Genomic DNA, 18046 nt, shown 5'->3' with positions numbered 1-18046 from the left:
AAGAAGGAAACGGTAGGGCCACTGCGTTGAGAGGATGGCAAAATGTTAACAGGGGATGTAGAAAAGGCAGAATTACTCAACACCTTCTTTGCCTCAGTCTTCTCAGAAAAGGAAAAGGGTGCTCAACCTGAGGATAATGGAGCAGAGGACAGAATAGGGGAATTTCAGCACAGAATAAGTAAGGAGATAGTAGAGGAACACCTTGTTAATCTAAATGAATTTAAGTCTCCGGGACCAGATGAACTCCATCCAAGGGTATTAAAAGAACTGGCAAATGTAATATCGGAGCCATTGGCAATAATCTTTGAAAACTCCTGGAAAACAGGAGAGATCCCAGCAGACTGGCGGAGGGCAAACGTTGTCCCCATCTTCAAAAAGGGGAAAAAAGAGGATCCCAACAATTATCGTCCAGTTAGTCTGACATTGATACCAGGAAAGATTCTGGAGCAGATCATTAAACAAAGAGTCTGTGAACATCTAGATGGCAATTTCATAATCACAAAAACTCAACATGGGTTTCAGAGAAACAAGTCATGCCAGACAAATCTAATCTCTTTCTTTGATAAAATTACCAGCTTGGTAGATGAAGGGAATGCTGTGGATATAGTATATCTTGATTTCAGTAAGGCCTTTGACAAGGTTTCCCATGACATTCTTGCAAACAAGCTTGTAAAATGTGGGCTAGACAAGGTAACTGTTACATGGATTTGTAACTGGTTGACCGACCGAACCCAAAGGGTGCTAAAAAATGGCTCCTTTTCATCCTGGAGAGAAGTGACCAGTGGGGTCCCACAGGGCTCTCTCCTGGGCCCAGTGCTATTCAACATCTTTATCAATGACCTGGATGACAGAATTGGGAGCATACTTATCAAATTTGCAGATGACACCAAATTAGGAGGAATAGCTAATACCCCAGAGGACAGGATCAAGATTCAAAATGACCTGAATAGACTAGAAAGCTGGGCCAAAGCTAACAAAATGAAATTCAACACAGAGAAATGTAAGGTACTGCACTTAGGGCTGAAAAATGAAATGCACAGATATAGGATGGGGGACACCTGGCTGAATGAAACTACGTGTGAAAGGGATCTAGGAGTCCAAATAGACCACAAGTTGAACATGAGTGAACAGTGTGATGCGGCAGCTAAAAAGGCCAATGCAATTTTAGGCTGCATCAATAAAAGTATAGTGTCTAGATCAAGAGAAGTAATAGTGCCACTGTATTCTGCTTTGGTTAGGCCCCACCTGGAATATTGTGTCCAGTTCTGGTCGCCACAATTCAGAAAGGACATCGAGAAACTGGAGCGTGTCCAAAGGAGGGCGACAAAAATGGTGAAGGGTCTGGAAACCATGCCCTATGAGGAACGACTTAGGGAGCTGGGTATGTTTAGCCTGGAGAAAAGAAGGTTAAGCGGTGATATGATAGCCCTGTTTAAATATTAGAAAGGATGTCATGTTGATGAGGGAGCAAGCTTGTTTTCTGCTGCTCCAGAGAACAGGACCCAGAACAATGGATGCAAGCTACAGGAAAAGAGATTCCACCTGAACATTAGGAGGAACTTCCTGACAGTAAGGGCTGTTCGACAGTGGAATGCACTCCCTCGGAGGGTGATAGAGTCTCCTTCCTTGGAGGTCTTTAAACAGAGGCTGGATGGCCATCTGTCAGCGATGCTTTGATTTGGATTTCCTGCATGGCAGGGGGTTGGACTGGATGGCCCTAGTGGTCTCTTCCAACTCTACGATTCAATGATTCCATGATTCTATATTGGTGGGCTTTCCCATAGCCAACCATGTTGAATGTGTGACTGTTTCTGACATTGGTCCAAAACACACAGCATAAATAACCCACTCTGCGGCTGCTTTAACTGCCCTGGCTTAGTGCTAAGGAATTCTGTAAGAGTGCTCTGGTGCCACAATAAACTAAAATTCTCAGGATTTTCTAGCACTGAGCAAGGGCAGTTAAAGCAATCTCAAACTGGATAATTTTTGTAGTGTGTTTTGGACCTAGTGAACATAATATTGACCTAGACAGGACTTTGTTGAATTCCTTCATATCTCCTCTTAGGTTTCCTTCTCTCTCAGACAGAACTTAAATTGCTTAAACATACTTCCTCTGATCCCATGCTGCTGACATTTTTTTTTACTGTTAATCATTCTCATAACTGGATGTACTCATGTAAAAATGGCCAAGATCTTGCTTCAGAAGACATATGTGTATCACATAACTATCTCCAATTCTAGCCCACAAAAATCACCTTATAATAGCAACCAGCTCAACACTCCTCAATATGACTATTTCCATATTGCCAGCAAGCAGGGAGATGAGTGGTAAATCAGGAAGAAAGTGCAAAGGCAGGCTTATTGTTGACCATAAAGAAAACAAAGATAATGGCCACAAATAACTTACATAAATTCAACCTAGACAATGAGGAAATAGTAAAGGAGTTCTCATACCCAGGATCAAACACTGATCAGAGTAGGGACTGCAGTCAGAAAATCATAAGCAGACTAAGAATGGAGGGGGCAGCTATGAAAGAACTAGAAAAGATTCTAAAATAGAAGTCATCTTGGCTTCCAGACAGATTTCTGTTTTTATATGTTCTAGGACCCATTTGTTTGGGTCCTTGGCTGTCCTCTGCACTCTTCTCCAGCACCACATTTTGAATAAACTGGTTTTCTTCCTATCCACTTTCTTAACTGTCCAGCTCTTCCATCCAAACATGATAATAGGAAATGCAGTGGCTTGTATGATTCTGACTTTCATGCTCAGTTGTATGCTTTAACTGCCCTGGCTCAGTGCTAAGGAATCCTGGGATTGTAGTTTATTATGGCACCAGAGCCCTCTGACAAAGAGGGCTAAATGTCTCACAAAGCTATATTTCCCAGAATTCCCTAGCATTGAGCCAGGGCAGTTAAAGCAGTCTCAAACTGGATTATTTCTGCAGTGCCTTTCAGGACCTAAGTCTCCCAAACAGACATTCTGGTTAACCACTTCCAGACCAATATTCTCGACCAGTTTTTAACATGAAGAAGCAGAGCCCTCCCTCCGGTCCATCTGCCTTGGTCCAGGCCTCAGAGGGAGAGGAGAATGCTGGACCTGAATCCCTCCCCCCTCACCATTCCCTTCTCCTTTTGTGTCGTGTCTTTTAGATTGTAAGCCTGTGGGCAGGGAACTGTCTGTTATCCCCTCTATTGTAAACCGCTCGGATTCCCAGTGATTGGGCGATATATAAATAAAACCTATTATTATTATTATTATTATTATTATTATTATTCTCTTTCATTTCTGTGCATGCCTGTTTTACTCCTCTGGAAGGATCCCTGGATATGACTATGGCTCAGACTTTCTTTTTTCCCTGGCTTTGCCCTTGGGTGTTCTTGGGTACCAGAATGAAAGCTTCCTACATACAGAGCCACCACCTGCTGCCAGAAAGGTATGCCATAGAGCCCTAGTATCCCCATGCTCTACCAGAGTGCCAAATGCACTCTGAAAATCAACCAAGAGGTCCCTTGGGAGAAGCCACCAACCCTGTGTTTCATTGTTCTGCAGCAACCCTCCCATAGTGCCAGAAGAGGAAAGATGGCCTTTAGAACCAGATCTTTGGATCTGTCCACTTTTTTCCAGCCAAAGTATTTCTCCTGAGAGCCTGCTTTCCCTCTGGCCTCCAAAACAAGTGAGCATTGACAACTGGGATGAGTTCAAAGGGGACAAACAGTAGCAATCAGATCAAAAGGAACTTTCATATCAGTGTCATCTTTACACTCCTATAAACTTTTTCCTGTCTGATAATGTCAGCACTACTTCTGACCATCCTCCTCTTTCCACTGAATATAACTCATAACGATACCTTGAGGGAACAAACTTGGGGGATAATATAAATATACAGTCTCTCTTAAATCCAAACCAAGAAGCATATTAAAACATAAAAAAGTAAAACATCTCCTGAAGTGAGAGAATATGAGAAGGAAAGACAGAAAACATTATATATGGGCTTCAAAATAAACAATTACTATTTTATATTTAATAAAAAAGTTCAAACAACAAGTTGGATGGATTTAAAACAAGGAAATAACATATAGAATATATTAAATGACAGTAGTTTAGTAGTTTAAACAGTTCATATATCATATATTGCTTAAATTACTGAAAAATGCAAGCATATTCACCTTTCTTGTCATCGAAGTATAAGGTCTGTTGAGCAGGATTTGACCACTGGAGGGAGGTGTTATCATTTTGATCAACCCTACAGGTCAAAGTTGCTGTTTCACCTTCAATAACTGTAACATTCTGTGTGAGTGGGAACTGCCCTTGGCTACCTGAAGAAGGAATTTAAAAAAGGGACAGAATTACATTAAAAGTTATAGATCTATGTCAACAACTAGAACATTCCAGAAGTTTGTATAGTAAGTTATTTTTTGGAGGAAAAGATAATTCAAAAATATCATCAGAACATGTTTCAAAGACACAATAGACTATTGGAAAGCATTTGTTAGTTGTTTTCAGCACTTGAAAAGTAACCTGTTACTGATATTCACTGCAGTGTTGAAAAAGTAATTACTTATTTCTTGTATAGCTAGTTATTTTTCAATTGCCATTTCTTTTTTTTGAGAGCAAATTCTTAGCAGAATTGACATTCTGATAAAACAAAGTTGAAATTCATCTGAAAATGTCCTGAAGAAGTAACTTTTAAAAGTAACTGGCAATGTTCAATTTATTCATTAAACCAATAAATTAAGTTCCCTGGCATACATTTCATTGGCTTTAGAAATGTGACTTTATTTATATTTATATATTTATTACCGACAAAAGTTGGTCATAAAGACAAAGGATGGAAAATCTCAAAAACACAAATATTGAACATTATTGTGATAAACTCTGCATATGCTTCGTAAGCATTCATATGCACAGGGCAGCAAAACAGTGGTCACAGAAAGGTTTCAGTGGTTCTCAAATCTTTGGTTCTTCAGATGTTTTTAATTTTAGCTGCCAGAAGCCCCCAGATAAAATTGCTGATGGTACAGATCTTATATTGTGGCTGCATAAGTCCAAAAGACCTGGGAAACTAGAACTTGAAATCACAAGTGGTCACCAGATAGCAATATGTTGGTAAGGTGAATGTTGGCCTTTGGGTCCATAGAGACAAGCTGAGGCAGAATATATCACAGTTGCCATAATGGAAATAGATGATTAGATTACATGGATTCATACATGCCCTGGTGGCACAGTGGTTAAATGCCTGTACTGCAGCCACACTCAAAACCACAAGGTTGCGAGTTCAAGACCAGAAAAAGGGCCCAAGCTCGACTCAGGCTTGCATCCTTCCGAGGTCGCTAAAATGAGTACCCAGACTGTTGGGGGCAAATTAGCTTACTTGCTAATTAGCTTACTTGCTGTTCACCGCTATGATCTTTGGAATAGCGGTATATAAATAAAACAAATTATTATTAATTAATTATTATCTGAGTTCATACCTAAAACATCTAACTGAGAGTTATAATGGATTTACATGGCACTAATTGTCATAATACCACCTCCAGATGCTGAAAGGTAAGTTATTTTCCCCTCAATATACAATGGACTCTTGGTATCTTCTGTAGTTTGCAGCCATGAACCCCTCTCACCTGACCCGACCTCCCCACCCCAACCCAGAAACCAAAATCCCTGGACCCCCAAATCTTATTACTAAAAACATAGTAGAATGGTGTCCATTATATAAAATGGGGGGGGGGGATCAAGGTTTGGCTTTTGGAATATTTTTCTGGGAGGAAATATTTTCAAGCCATGGATGACTGAATACATGGATGCAGAATCCACGGAAACAGGATGACTGTACTGTAAAGCAGGTGTCAGCATTTTGCAGATTAAATTGCCACTGGCTGTTGCTGAAGTACTATAGACTTTAGGATGGTTTCCTCACATATTTAGAGTCTAGTACAGGCACAGTAATTCCAATCAAACTGGATAGTGCTCTTAGCAATCAGTGTTTGTGTTGCTTGCATCTAAATTGATTCAGTCATTTCACAAGCCTTTCTGGCTTCTAAATAAAATATCACATCTATAAAGTATATGATCATAGAAACATAGAATTGTAGAGTTGGAAAAGACCACAAGGGCCATCCAAACCTAACCCCCTGCCATGCAGGAACTCACAATCAAAACACCCCTGACAGATGGCCATTCAGCCTCTGTTTAAAGACCTCTAAAGAAGGAGACTCCATCACTCTCAGAGGGAGTGTGTTCCATTGTTGGAACAGTTCTTACTGTCTGGAAGTTCCTCCTAATGTTTAGATGGAATCTTTTTTCCTTTAGTTTGAATCCATTGTTTTAGGTCCTATTCTCGGGACCAGCAGAAAACAAGTTTGCTTCATCCTTAATATGACATCCCTTCAAATATTTAAATAGGGCTATCATATCACCTCTTAACTGTCTCTTTTCCAGGCTAAACATAAGAGGTTATCACTTGGTGTCTTAAATTGGTTCCAGCTTTCTGGGCTTCAGCAGGGATGCAGGAGGAAGGTGGGGATTATCACACAATAAATCACCGCCAAATCACTGGACGCCATCAGCCCAGGTCCCAGCCGTGCTCCACCAGCACTTTTTAGAAGTTGGAAAGCTTTCCGACTTCTAAAAAGCACTGGCAGTGTGCAGCTTGGACCTGGGCTGATGACGGCTAGCGATTTGGTGGCAATTTAGTGTATGATAATCCCAATTCAGGACCAGTTTTTTACACAGAGGGAGAGACAGAGAAAGAAGAGGGGGGGAGTAAGCTTGCCCAGAAAATGGCTTATGCAGAGAAAACAGAATTTTTTTGCAGTAAAAAAAATCTGGAAAAAAAATGCTGTTATCTGCAGAGTTTTATTTTATGAAAATATAGAATAATTCCACACCTCGCAGAATCGCTGGTAACTCGTGCATCAAACGTCCCTCAGACATGGAAAAAGTGTGCATGTATGAATGCCTGGCACGCTTTCTCAATCATCATGAAATCGTCACTCCCTCTAGCATCCCTGAATCATTCCAGGGGATGCTAGAGATACTAGAGGGAGTGGCAGTTCAATGACGATTGAGGAAGCATGCCAGGCATTTATACATGTGCACTACCTCCACATTTGAGGGATGTTTGAGGCACAGGTTAGCAGTGATTCTGCCAGGTATGGAAGTCTTAATAAGCTATGCACTTCTCTGTACAAAATAAGTTCCAATCTGTGAATAATCCTTGAAAGCTGCACAGTTCTCATGGACTAGTTTGCAGTAATGGAAAACATGGCAAAATTATTCATTCTAGTGTATGTGAAAGAAATGTGTGAAAACGCATACTTCGTATAGTTACTGGTGGCAGATACATGCTGATTCAATCCCAGAGAGCACATACAAAGTATGATACTGTATATGAATTTCATATATTTCTCTCATTTATATTCACTTTTCTGTCCTGAAGGAACCACCCTCAAAAACAGGGGTAAGAAGCATGGCACCCTATTCCATCCTATGTTATTGTACAAGTCCCAGAACCTTAAATAGCACAGCTAATCTTTATAAAGTGTTTTTTTTAAATATTAGCACTTAAAGTATTAATAAAGTGGTTAGTTTTCTGTGTAGTTATAACAGCTGACCCTTGTTATCCACTGGAGTGTGGTTCCAGAACTCCCTGTGGATACCATAATTTATGGATGCTCAAGTCCCATTATATTCAGTGTCACAGTAAAATGGTGTGCCTTATATAAAATAACAAAATCAAGGTTTCCTTTTTGGAATGTTTGTTAATGTTTTCAAGCCATGGGTAGTTGACTCTGTGGATGCAGGATGCAAGGATAAAGGGGGTAGTAATTGTATAACTAACTTTCTGTCTAATATTAGATACAGAAGACCAAATATTATTAACATCACTATTGCTGCCATCATAGAATCAGAGTTGGAAGAGACCACAAGGACCATCCAGTCCAACCCCCTGCCATGCAGGAACTCCGCTGCCACATACTATCCTGACAATAGCCACACCTTACGCTTTTTACAAGAAGTTTGCCAAGACATAGTTATTCTTACTGTGATCCATAAAGAAAGCACCATGAGTGAAATGTAGTTCTGAAGAGATAATGTTAAACTGTAATGCAAGAATTGCAGGAAAGAATAATTGTTTGTGAATGATCCATGGATTCCTACTTTTGGCCAAATCAACAGTCTATCACTGACAGACTTTTCTTGTTACATGAAGAACACTTAAAAGCTGTAATCAAAATCAAGAGAAAATGATGACTAAATTTGAAGAGTTTCATAACATTCCATATCTTAATCACAGGTTCTAAATTCAGAGGCTATTTAGCGAGAGAGAGAGAGAGAGAGAGAGACCCCTTAAAAGCAATGCTATATTAGCTGTATTCATTTAGAAGGAGACAGGAAACAAAGACTGTTGGTTAATAGAAAGATGTATTCATCCTCCCAACACTCAAAGAGACAATATTAAAAACGTAATTGATTTTAACGGAACATAGTGCATGTAGTATCCCAGTTTAAACAAGAAGGAAGAAAGGTAAACTTATGTGTACAAGTCTGAGTTAAGCTAATATCGGACCAAAATGTACTTTTGATACAAGGATCCACATTTATCTATTTGTTTTTCTTAGGCCTGAAACAGATGGGCCAAAAAAATGTAGTCCATGGCCGTGCCATGGCAACCACATGTGCCCAGCCCTGTTCCAGGCCATAGCCTTGGTTTTGAACCAGGCCGGCAAAAAGAGCAGTATTTTACCGCTCCTTTTTGGCTCAGTTCTTTGGGGAAGATGCACATCCGGCACAGTTTCCGTCTACTTTGCCCTGAACGCAGCTAGAAACTGCATTTTTCAGTCCTTCTGTTTTGGATCTTAGTCAAAAGTAAATGTGAGGGAACCCAGTCTGGACAGTGATCACTTGCTGTCATCCAAATTTGGATAGCTGTAATCTGAATAGCAGACAATGTTTTAGTGATGCAATGCAAGTACAAAACAGTATTTTTGGATGCGACCAAGGTTTGTTTTGTTTTTTTTGTTTTGTTTTGTTTTGTTTTTTTTAATACAAGTAAAATAAAAATTAAGTCCTAACTTTACTAGGGACTGCAGAATGAATACAGATTCCTCAGTCAGCATCCCTGTATTCATGACATGGAGATGTCTCAGAGTCATGCATGGTTCTCTATGGAGGTATAATGATTTTAATATACTACCAAAAGTGTACCTGCACTACAAAAATGTTTAATACTACTTTTAACAGTCATGGCTCCATCCTATGGAATAAGCAAGGCAACAAAACTAATGTAGAACTGACTCCAAATGTAACAGATAATAAAATAAAAACAAAACAACCAACCCTATAAATGCAACAGAGACTGCATCCACACTTCAGAAAAATCCAGTTTGACACCACTTTAACTGCCATGCCTCATTGCTAGCAATTCTGTGAATGTTAGTTTCGTGAGACATTTAGCTTCCTCTGTTAGAGAGCTGTGGTGCCACAACAAACTACAAATCACATAATTCCACAGCACTGAGCCATGGCAATTAAAGTTGTGTAAAATGAGATTATATCTGCAGTATGGATGCAAATTTGTTTATCAGCAAAGGATAAAAATAACTGTACACAGATCACCATAAATCCTAAACAGATTTACTGTGAAGATAGAATTGCAAACCTATAGTTTCACCTTTTACCCTTGAGGCTGAAACCATGTGACTTGCCCAAGGTCACCCAGTGGGTTTCATGGCTGAACTGGGAATGGAACCCTAGTTGCCAGAGTTGTAGACCAACACTCCAACCACTATGCCAAGCTGGTTCTCATACATGCAACTACCAGCACTCAGATATTCAGCCAACATTCACGTTTCAGTCTAGGCACTAGAGAGGAATCCAAGGCACCACTTTCATCCTCATCCTCATCACCACCCTTTTCAAGGTGGCTTTTTTAAGTTAAAACTTTTTTCAAGTATAAAAGAGTTATACAATTTGCCAAGCTAGAAGAGACCTGTTTCACTTACATCACACTTTTCCCGCTTAAAGGAATAATTGCTTCTCATTTGGTGGTGGGGGTGGGTGGGTGAGTACCTATATTGATATGCATACATGATCTTTCCCAACATTGTTTACATGCCTCCAGAAAATAAACTCTGTTATATCTGATATAATATACATATATCATATAAACAAGGTTTTATTACATTTGCTATGATATACATGCTTCTTTTACCCTGATATTATCTCTTCACAGAAAAACAAATTTCAGCTATGAATACACCCCAAGACTTCTTTTTACATTATTGATAAAATATTCATGAGCAGATAGGGTGGGGGGAATGTCACAGTTGTCAAGATTTATCTTGACTAATTATCAGATATCTAAATTAGATATTCTAAATATACTGAACAATTATGATGCTCAAAGCAAATAGTGACTAATGAGACGTTTTCTACTTTTGACCATTTATGCATTTTTAAATTATTGATTATGCTACATATCATATTTTGATATTTGATATTTACTTTCATTGATGTCCAGTTCTTTAGTAAAGTCTTGCCATATTTAAAGGTATAGTATTCTGTTTATTCATCGCAGCCTACAGATCCAATCCTAATATTAATTACTATAAAACTGAATAGTTTCCACATATAAAGTTATATGAAGGAGTTAGGTTCTAAATAAACACCTGTAAATTTACAATGATCACAGATAATATTTTAAGCAAATGATAGACGACTTTCTTTGGACACTATATATATTGACTGTATACCTCCAGTAAAATAAACTCTCCAGCTTTGATATGTGATGATATATATGCTTTTTTATGCACATTCAGGATATATGTTTACACCAGGTTAAGAAGCAAAATGCTGTTATGATAATTTCAAAGGAGAGGACTGGGAGATTTCACAGATATTATCCTGTATTTACAGAGGACAGAAAGATAAAAAAAATTATGTTTCACATGTAGTGCATAAAAATTTAGACAAGTGGGTAATTAAGCAGCATGTCCTGTCTTTACTTCTGATGAGTAAATTAGAGGCGCTGAGAAATCACACAGGTTTCTGGGTCTCCATCACAAGGGATTTCATCTGACTTGCCTTCCGTTTCTATTAGCTGACTTTCCACCATCTGTATGTATTGTAATTGTCTCTTAGAATGTTGCCCTTCTATATTGCACATGCTTAAAACCACCAAGGTGATTTTTGCTGATTGTATATATGCATTTTACTTTATTTATCATCAGTTGAATCCATTTGTAGGTAGCAAAACACTTCAATATGATGATTTTAAATTCCCAAATAGCACACACCATTATTAGACTTGCGGGTGTCCTCTCTGGCCCATAAAATATCTACCAATATGGAAATGCTGATCAACAGAGAGTCTCCCTGATGAATTAGTTTAGCAAGCTGCTCATGAATCTAGCAGCTGTTTATGTTGTCTAGGCCAGTAGAAACCTTATGGACCCTTTTCCTTCTCCTCCTCCCAGGAGCAAATGTCAGCACAACAGAGATTTGGAAGCATGCCATATAGCAGCACAGACAGAAAAAGCTGTCAGGGAATACAGGCATGGTGCTGTGTACTAATTTTATTGGTTTATTGGTTGTTTGATTTTAATAAGATGAACTAAAAACTGCACTGCTTATCATACTAATTACCCATTTATATTTTTTTATTATTCTTTTCACAACTAATTTTGGTGCTAGGCTGTTCTATAGTACCATGAATAGCACTGAAGTGGAGGAAACAAAAACTGGGAAGCTAACCTGTGAACCTATCATGGCCTTAACAACTGTTTTCCAAACAAACTAACAAGTTCTAAGTGGAACAAAACATTTACAGTGTAAACTGGATTTGGAATAAAGGAGGAGAAATGTCACAGAGAAATTTAAAAAACAGAAAAAGAGCTTATGTTGCTTGTGTAATCAAAAGGAATCTCTCAGTTCACTATTGATTGCCAGTAATTTCTGTTCATTACAGCAAATGAGGTATTTGTTGGTCATCAGCAGAAGTGGTCAGAAGAATTGCTTCTATAATTACATAGAGAAGAGGATGTAGATGGCTCTGATTCAAATCAAACTGTTTTGGTAGCATAAAATATTGGATGTTAGCAAAGTACAGAAGCAAAAATGCTCACAAGCCATTTGGTAACAAATTTCTTGTTAGTTATCTAAATTATGGCTATCCAAAGTAATTTCACTAAAACACATAACTGCATTAATGTTTGAACTTTTTGTGCCTTTGAAACAGAGCTAATAGAAACTCAAAAAGACTTCTGCTGAACCAAGACACAAGGTTTATCTAGTCCAGATTTGTTTTCCACAGTGTTGCTGTGAAGTCAAAGGCTTTCATGGCTGGCATCCATAGTTTTTTGTGGGTTTTTCGGGCTATGTGGCCATGTTCTAGAAGAGTTTCTTCCTGACGTTTCGCCAGCTGTGAAGCCCACAAATAGGTCAAAAAAGCAACAGAATTCCCCTGCTGCTGCATGTGTACAAAGGAATCCAACTGCATATTGCCTCTGATTATTAAAGTTGTATAGGGGTAAGTGTGGTGTAGCGATTTGAGCGTGGGACTACAATTTAGCCATGGAAACCCACAGGATGACCCTTTGATAGGTTAACTTTAGGATTGGCTTTAGGGATGCCATCGGTCGGAAATGACCTGAAGGCAGACAACAGCAACATTAAAGTTGTATATTGTTGTAATGAACTTTCTTAGATAGTCATATAAGATACTGACCAAACTTGCAGTGATGTGAGTGACTCCATTCACCCTCTGCAGATGGAGACATTTGTAAGTATAATGCAAAATAATGAAAAGATAGGTAAGTCCCACTTTGTCTTATATATGTATTTATTAATTTATTTGAATGTTGCCAGTTTACAACGCCTGTATCTTCTGTGGCATCAGCAAAGCTAATACAGAGTAAAACAGAATAGGCTGGGACAGGATGAGATGCTATTAGTTAATTAGAAAAAAATGTTTTACTGATGCTTGCAAAGCTAAACATATATCTCTATGGGAAGAGAAAACAATAGCAAAATATAAGAAACCAGTAACTATATTGATAAAATGGATTAAACCAATTTTCTGGACCAGTGAACTCATATCAGAAATTGCTTTCCACACGAAAGTTATTTTTGTGCTGAATAATAGTTTAGCTAAAAACATTTTACATCATAACTTTTGAATAACATTGGAGGTGACCTAGGAACCAATGTCATCTTGTCACATGGGAGCTACTTTGCAACAAAGTTATAATCTTAATTTCTGAAATATGAAGTATTTATTGTGGGAGATTAAATTGGGGTTAACTCCATGATTTCAATCACCCTACTGTATTCCTCATTGCCTCACAAGTGTATGGCTGAATTGCAAAAGGTCATGATGGACTTCCAGAATGGATATTCAGATAGACATCTGAAAGTGTGTCTGTGCTATACAAATATAGCAGTTTAACACCACTTTAAGTGCCATGGCCCAATGCTGCAGAATCCTGGGATTTGTAGTTTTATGAGGTTCTTAGAATTCTCTAATCTACTCTCCTGAGCTATAGCACTGGAGCTGTCTGGCAGAGAATTCTAAGTATCTCACCAACTTCCTTTGGACACAGATAGGCAATAAACATGATATCACACTGTTGTTAACTGCATCTGATCTGGTAATCTGATTTGGCTTCCAAACAGTGTGTGTAAAGTTAATTTAAAAATTAATTTGGTTGCAGTGCCCCACAAAATAATCCATCAGCATTCCAAAAATACATTTAGTTAGTTGTTTTCCCAAGGGAACAGATATGTCTTTAAGGTGCCAGAAGACTTTCTGGAAAAGATCTTGCACCTGGAGTCACACACACATCAATTCTCCCTAGCTATGAAGATTCTCAGACAAGCACTTGCTGTGGGGTAAGCATTGGTAAATCACCACTAAAACATTGAGGAAGGGTGTGTGTGTGAAAGCCTGGCTTGCTTCCTAAATGTCACAGAATCATCAGCTCCCCCCCAGCATCACTGAATCATTCAGGGAGAGGCAATTTCCTCTGAACGCAAAGTTTCCATTCAAAAGAAATTGCCTCTCCCTGAACAATTCAGGAATGCTGAAGGGGAGCTGGCAATTCCCTGACATTTAGGAAGCATACCGGGCTTTCACACACATGCGCTTCCTCAATGTTTTAGTGGCAATTTACCAGTGCTAGCTAGCAACAACATGGAAACATGCCCTACAGGATGGTCTATAGGATGGATTTTGACTGTGGTGTGGCTGGAGCATAATTCTGACTTTCACAATGACCAGAAATAAATAAATAATAATAATAATAATAATAATAATAATAATAATAATGCTTTATTTATATAGAGCTGTAGATTTACACAGTGCTGTACATACAAACAATAAATTGGATGGCTAAGTCCAATTCAGGCTATCAACATTTACCAACAGGAATAGAACAACCATTACTTTTGTTACTTTTAAAAATAAATAAATGTACAAAACTGGAATAGAATATGTAGTTTTTTTTATCCATTAGAAATGGCATAACAGATTAGCGGTATGCTTAGAACAGGCCCAAACAGTTGTACTAATGATACCCAAGAACAATGTACAGAAATAACACTTGAAGAGTTATAGTTTGAATGTTTTTCTTAATCTGCTTTTTAAATTTTCTTCTTTACATTTTTAAAACCTGGATTTGAAACCTAAAACAATCTTAAACTGAAAACAGTGTGGCAGCCCATTCAGCCTTAGAGGAACAAATTGCTCAAGAAACACATTAGACAAAGAATACCTTTTTATCGTTATGGCATTACTACCTGCACTGAATAGAGGTGCTGCTGCTGCAGCGCTGTGGAAGTATTCCCCTGGTGTAATTAAGAAAACTATGCCTGACTTATGGAAAACAGTCAATTATTAGATGGAAGAAATGGGACCTTTCAAACTGCACTATATTCCATGTAAATCACCATGACAACATTCTGTGCAATCCTGGGGCTTGCAGTTTGGAGAGATGCTAGAGCTTTCAGCTGAGAATTTGAAATAGCCCTTCCTAAATTGCAAATTTCAGGTTTCCACTGGATATTGCCATGGCACTTAAAGTGAAATCACTGCACTGTGATTGTGTGATTCTGTATGATCACTGTGAACAGTGAAACCTAGTCTAGCATGTAATGGGAATGAAATAACTAATAAAGCCATTAATATAAATAGTACACTGTTCTTTGAAACAACACAAAATAACAAGAGAGCAGTGAAACAAAAGATCAATGAAAACATTGGAATGAGCAAAAAGTACGAGTAGAAGTCTCCAAAAACAATGCCTCATGGCAAACTTATATTTTATTTTCCCAATTTGTGATTAAATTGTGCAACTACATTAGCACAATTACAATGACCTTAATAACACAACTGAAACAAGTTTTTTTCCTGCATTACCATATCAATCTGGAATTGCACTTGGTTGCTAACAATTGCATAACTCACGAGTTTTCCGCACTTAAAAATTAAATAAGCAAACAAATTAAAATGACTGATTTTATATAGATTTAAAATCATTTAAAGTTCTAGTAATAACACTGCAGAAACTCCTGGATGTTACTGTACATACTTGTGTATAGGATGACTTCATGTATAAGTCAAGGGTAGGTTTGGGACCAAAATTATTGATTTTGCTATGACCTGTGGATGAGTTGAGGGTAAAACCTAAGGGCATGTAACAAGCAAATCTTTCCCTCTCTTAAACATGCATAAAAGGAACACACCTAGTAAAAGCTAAAGAGAAGGAGAGGATCTGTTTATTTGCAGAGAGTTAGAATTGGGGGGTGTATATGGCATTACATGTTTACTTCTATACAAATACAGATAAAAAGAATACAAATGAGAAAAAGAATCAGCATTTTGTTGTTAAGTGATGAAGAATTTTAAAGGAGGAGATAGGAAGAGCAAGGAAAGCAATCTGCCTCTATTGGGGACCCAGTGCAAAGGCAGTGACAAGAGGCAGAAGCGAGAACCTCCTTCATCACTTCTCCCTTGTGCAAACTGAAGAAAGAAAAGCAGCCCACCTGCCTTCCTTCTCTTCCTTTTTGGCCTGAGAAGTATTTATCAGCAGTGTGGGGGGCCCGAAGAGTGACTATGGCAGCCATATCTGCTAGGGGCTTATTATATCAGCACCTGCAGTGAGATTGCCAAACATCAGGAGGCTGATATATAGTAGGCACCTACTAAACTCACCCACCATTAACTCAGCATTAATGATTTTTTTTAGCAAGAAACAGAATTTTATGAGCAGAATATATTTCTACGCAGATTTTTTTTTCCTATTCAGAAAAAAAAACTATTTACTGAGCAAAAATGCTCTATTTGGACACTTATTCTGTGTAAAATTGACACATGAGGGATTTGCTGCTCACAAAACAGCTTTTTCTGTGCATGAATCAATATTGTTGACTAACTTATGAAATGATGAGACCAGACACAGAGAACTGGGTTATAAATGTGCAACTTTATTTAAATTAACCTATTTAACTGTATTTCAAGATCTGAAAAAAATGGAGTACCTACTGCAAGAGCGGCTGGGGCAGATGGTCCAATTCTAGACTTCATCTCCAGCTTCCCCTGGGAGAAACACTGGGTTGCTCCCTGGCTGGCCCACATCTGGAATGCCAACTCAAGATGCCCTTACTTAATTCACAGGACTTAAGTGAGGGCTTACATCATAGGCTATCCCCAATGCAGGTTTCCTTATTTGTTTAGTCACAAGACCTAAAGAGTCAGTTCTAGAGACTTAACCTTCACCCAAGAGGATGCCGCAGGTGTTCACCTGAATCTTATCTCCCCCAATACATTACAGTGAAAACCTGTTTAAGGCCACACCCCAGCTAGTTGTCAAAGTCCCCAAGCAACAGTATGGGGTAGGCAAAAAAACCCAACAACCTTGGAAAAGGGAGAAAATCCCTACCCAGCCCCGAACTGACCAGAAGAAATCACACTGATGTAGAGGTGGGAAGGTAGGCCAGCTTCAACAAAGAGGGAGAGTGTGTGGTGGACAGGCCTTAAATAGCCGAAGCCCCACCCCTGCACCTCTCCAACGTGGCACTACCCTGCTGCATTAGTTGACTGGTGGTCTCTCCCCATGAGAGGCCAACAAAGCCTCCCCCCCCCCCCCCAAACACATCCAATCGGGGATAAGAATTCTGCATAAAAATATTTTCTGTGCAGGGGATTTATTTCCTGTGCAGAAAATATCATTTTACTGCTCAACCCCAGAAATAATGAGACAAGACACAAGATGGGGATGAAAACAGGGTCGTTTATTGATCTATTGATTAATTTCTTAACAGAACTGCAATTGATTCAGAAAAAACAACCAAGTGTGGGACAAGCTGAAGCCAGTGTCTTTCTCCAGACTACGATAACCCAAAAGTTGGGTTATTTGTTGGCCAGTCCACATTAGGAAGTTTAACCAGAAAGCCATCTCCCAATCTGCAAAAATTAAAGAGGGGGTTTATCTTTCAAGCCAGACCTAAAGACAATTTCTTTATGCCACCCCTCAGGTTGCAAGGCCTAAGAGGTGGTTCCAGAAATGTTTCTTTCTTCCCAAATGGTGTCCCAGATGCTTGTTGAAATATAATTCAATTATTTATGCCAAATCCATTTATTTATACAAGTCAAACTGAAATTCAATCATTTATACCAAATTGGTTCCTATTTAAACTCAGCCCAAGCCAATTCCCCTTATGCCGACTGGACACAGTATGGGGTATGCAAAACACCCATGGAAAAGGGCCGAAATTCCTACCTGGCCCCTAGGTGATGAAGAAAACTTCATACTATACCAGTGGTGGATGGGCAGGTCAATTCATAAAGTGCAATGAAGCCCTGGGGGTGGCTGTCACTAAATCAACTCAGGCTCCATCCCCAAACCCTCACACCATGGCATAACTGCCATGGCATGATTTAATTTAACCAATAGCTTGTCTCTTCTCTGTGGAGAACAGCAAACCGCCCATCCCCTCTCCAACACCTCTGTCATGGAGGAGGGGCCATTATGTGCAAAACCACAAAAC

The 18046-nt window shown here is 38.9% G+C and overlaps 1 protein-coding gene across 2 annotated transcripts in view; it reads right to left on the bottom strand.

Moving 5' to 3' along the window:
* Nucleotides 1–18046, bottom strand: part of CADM2 (cell adhesion molecule 2) — a 562189-nt gene that overhangs the window by 228864 nt on the left and 315279 nt on the right. For both annotated transcript variants that reach the window (XM_089512206.1, XM_089512207.1), the window contains one exon: nucleotides 4168–4317. In XM_089512206.1, coding sequence (XP_089368332.1) covers nucleotides 4168–4317 — 150 coding nt within the window. The remainder of the gene's footprint in view (nucleotides 1–4167; nucleotides 4318–18046) is intronic.

The sequence above is a fragment of the Sceloporus occidentalis genome, unplaced genomic scaffold (assembly GCF_023333645.1).
Source record: "Sceloporus occidentalis isolate IW3139 unplaced genomic scaffold, rSceOcc1.0.p SCAF_2, whole genome shotgun sequence".
In the NCBI taxonomy this organism is placed as follows: domain Eukaryota; kingdom Metazoa; phylum Chordata; class Lepidosauria; order Squamata; family Phrynosomatidae; genus Sceloporus; species Sceloporus occidentalis.
The sequence above is the reverse complement of the archived record's forward strand: the minus strand, read 5'-3'. Positions and strand labels throughout refer to the sequence as shown.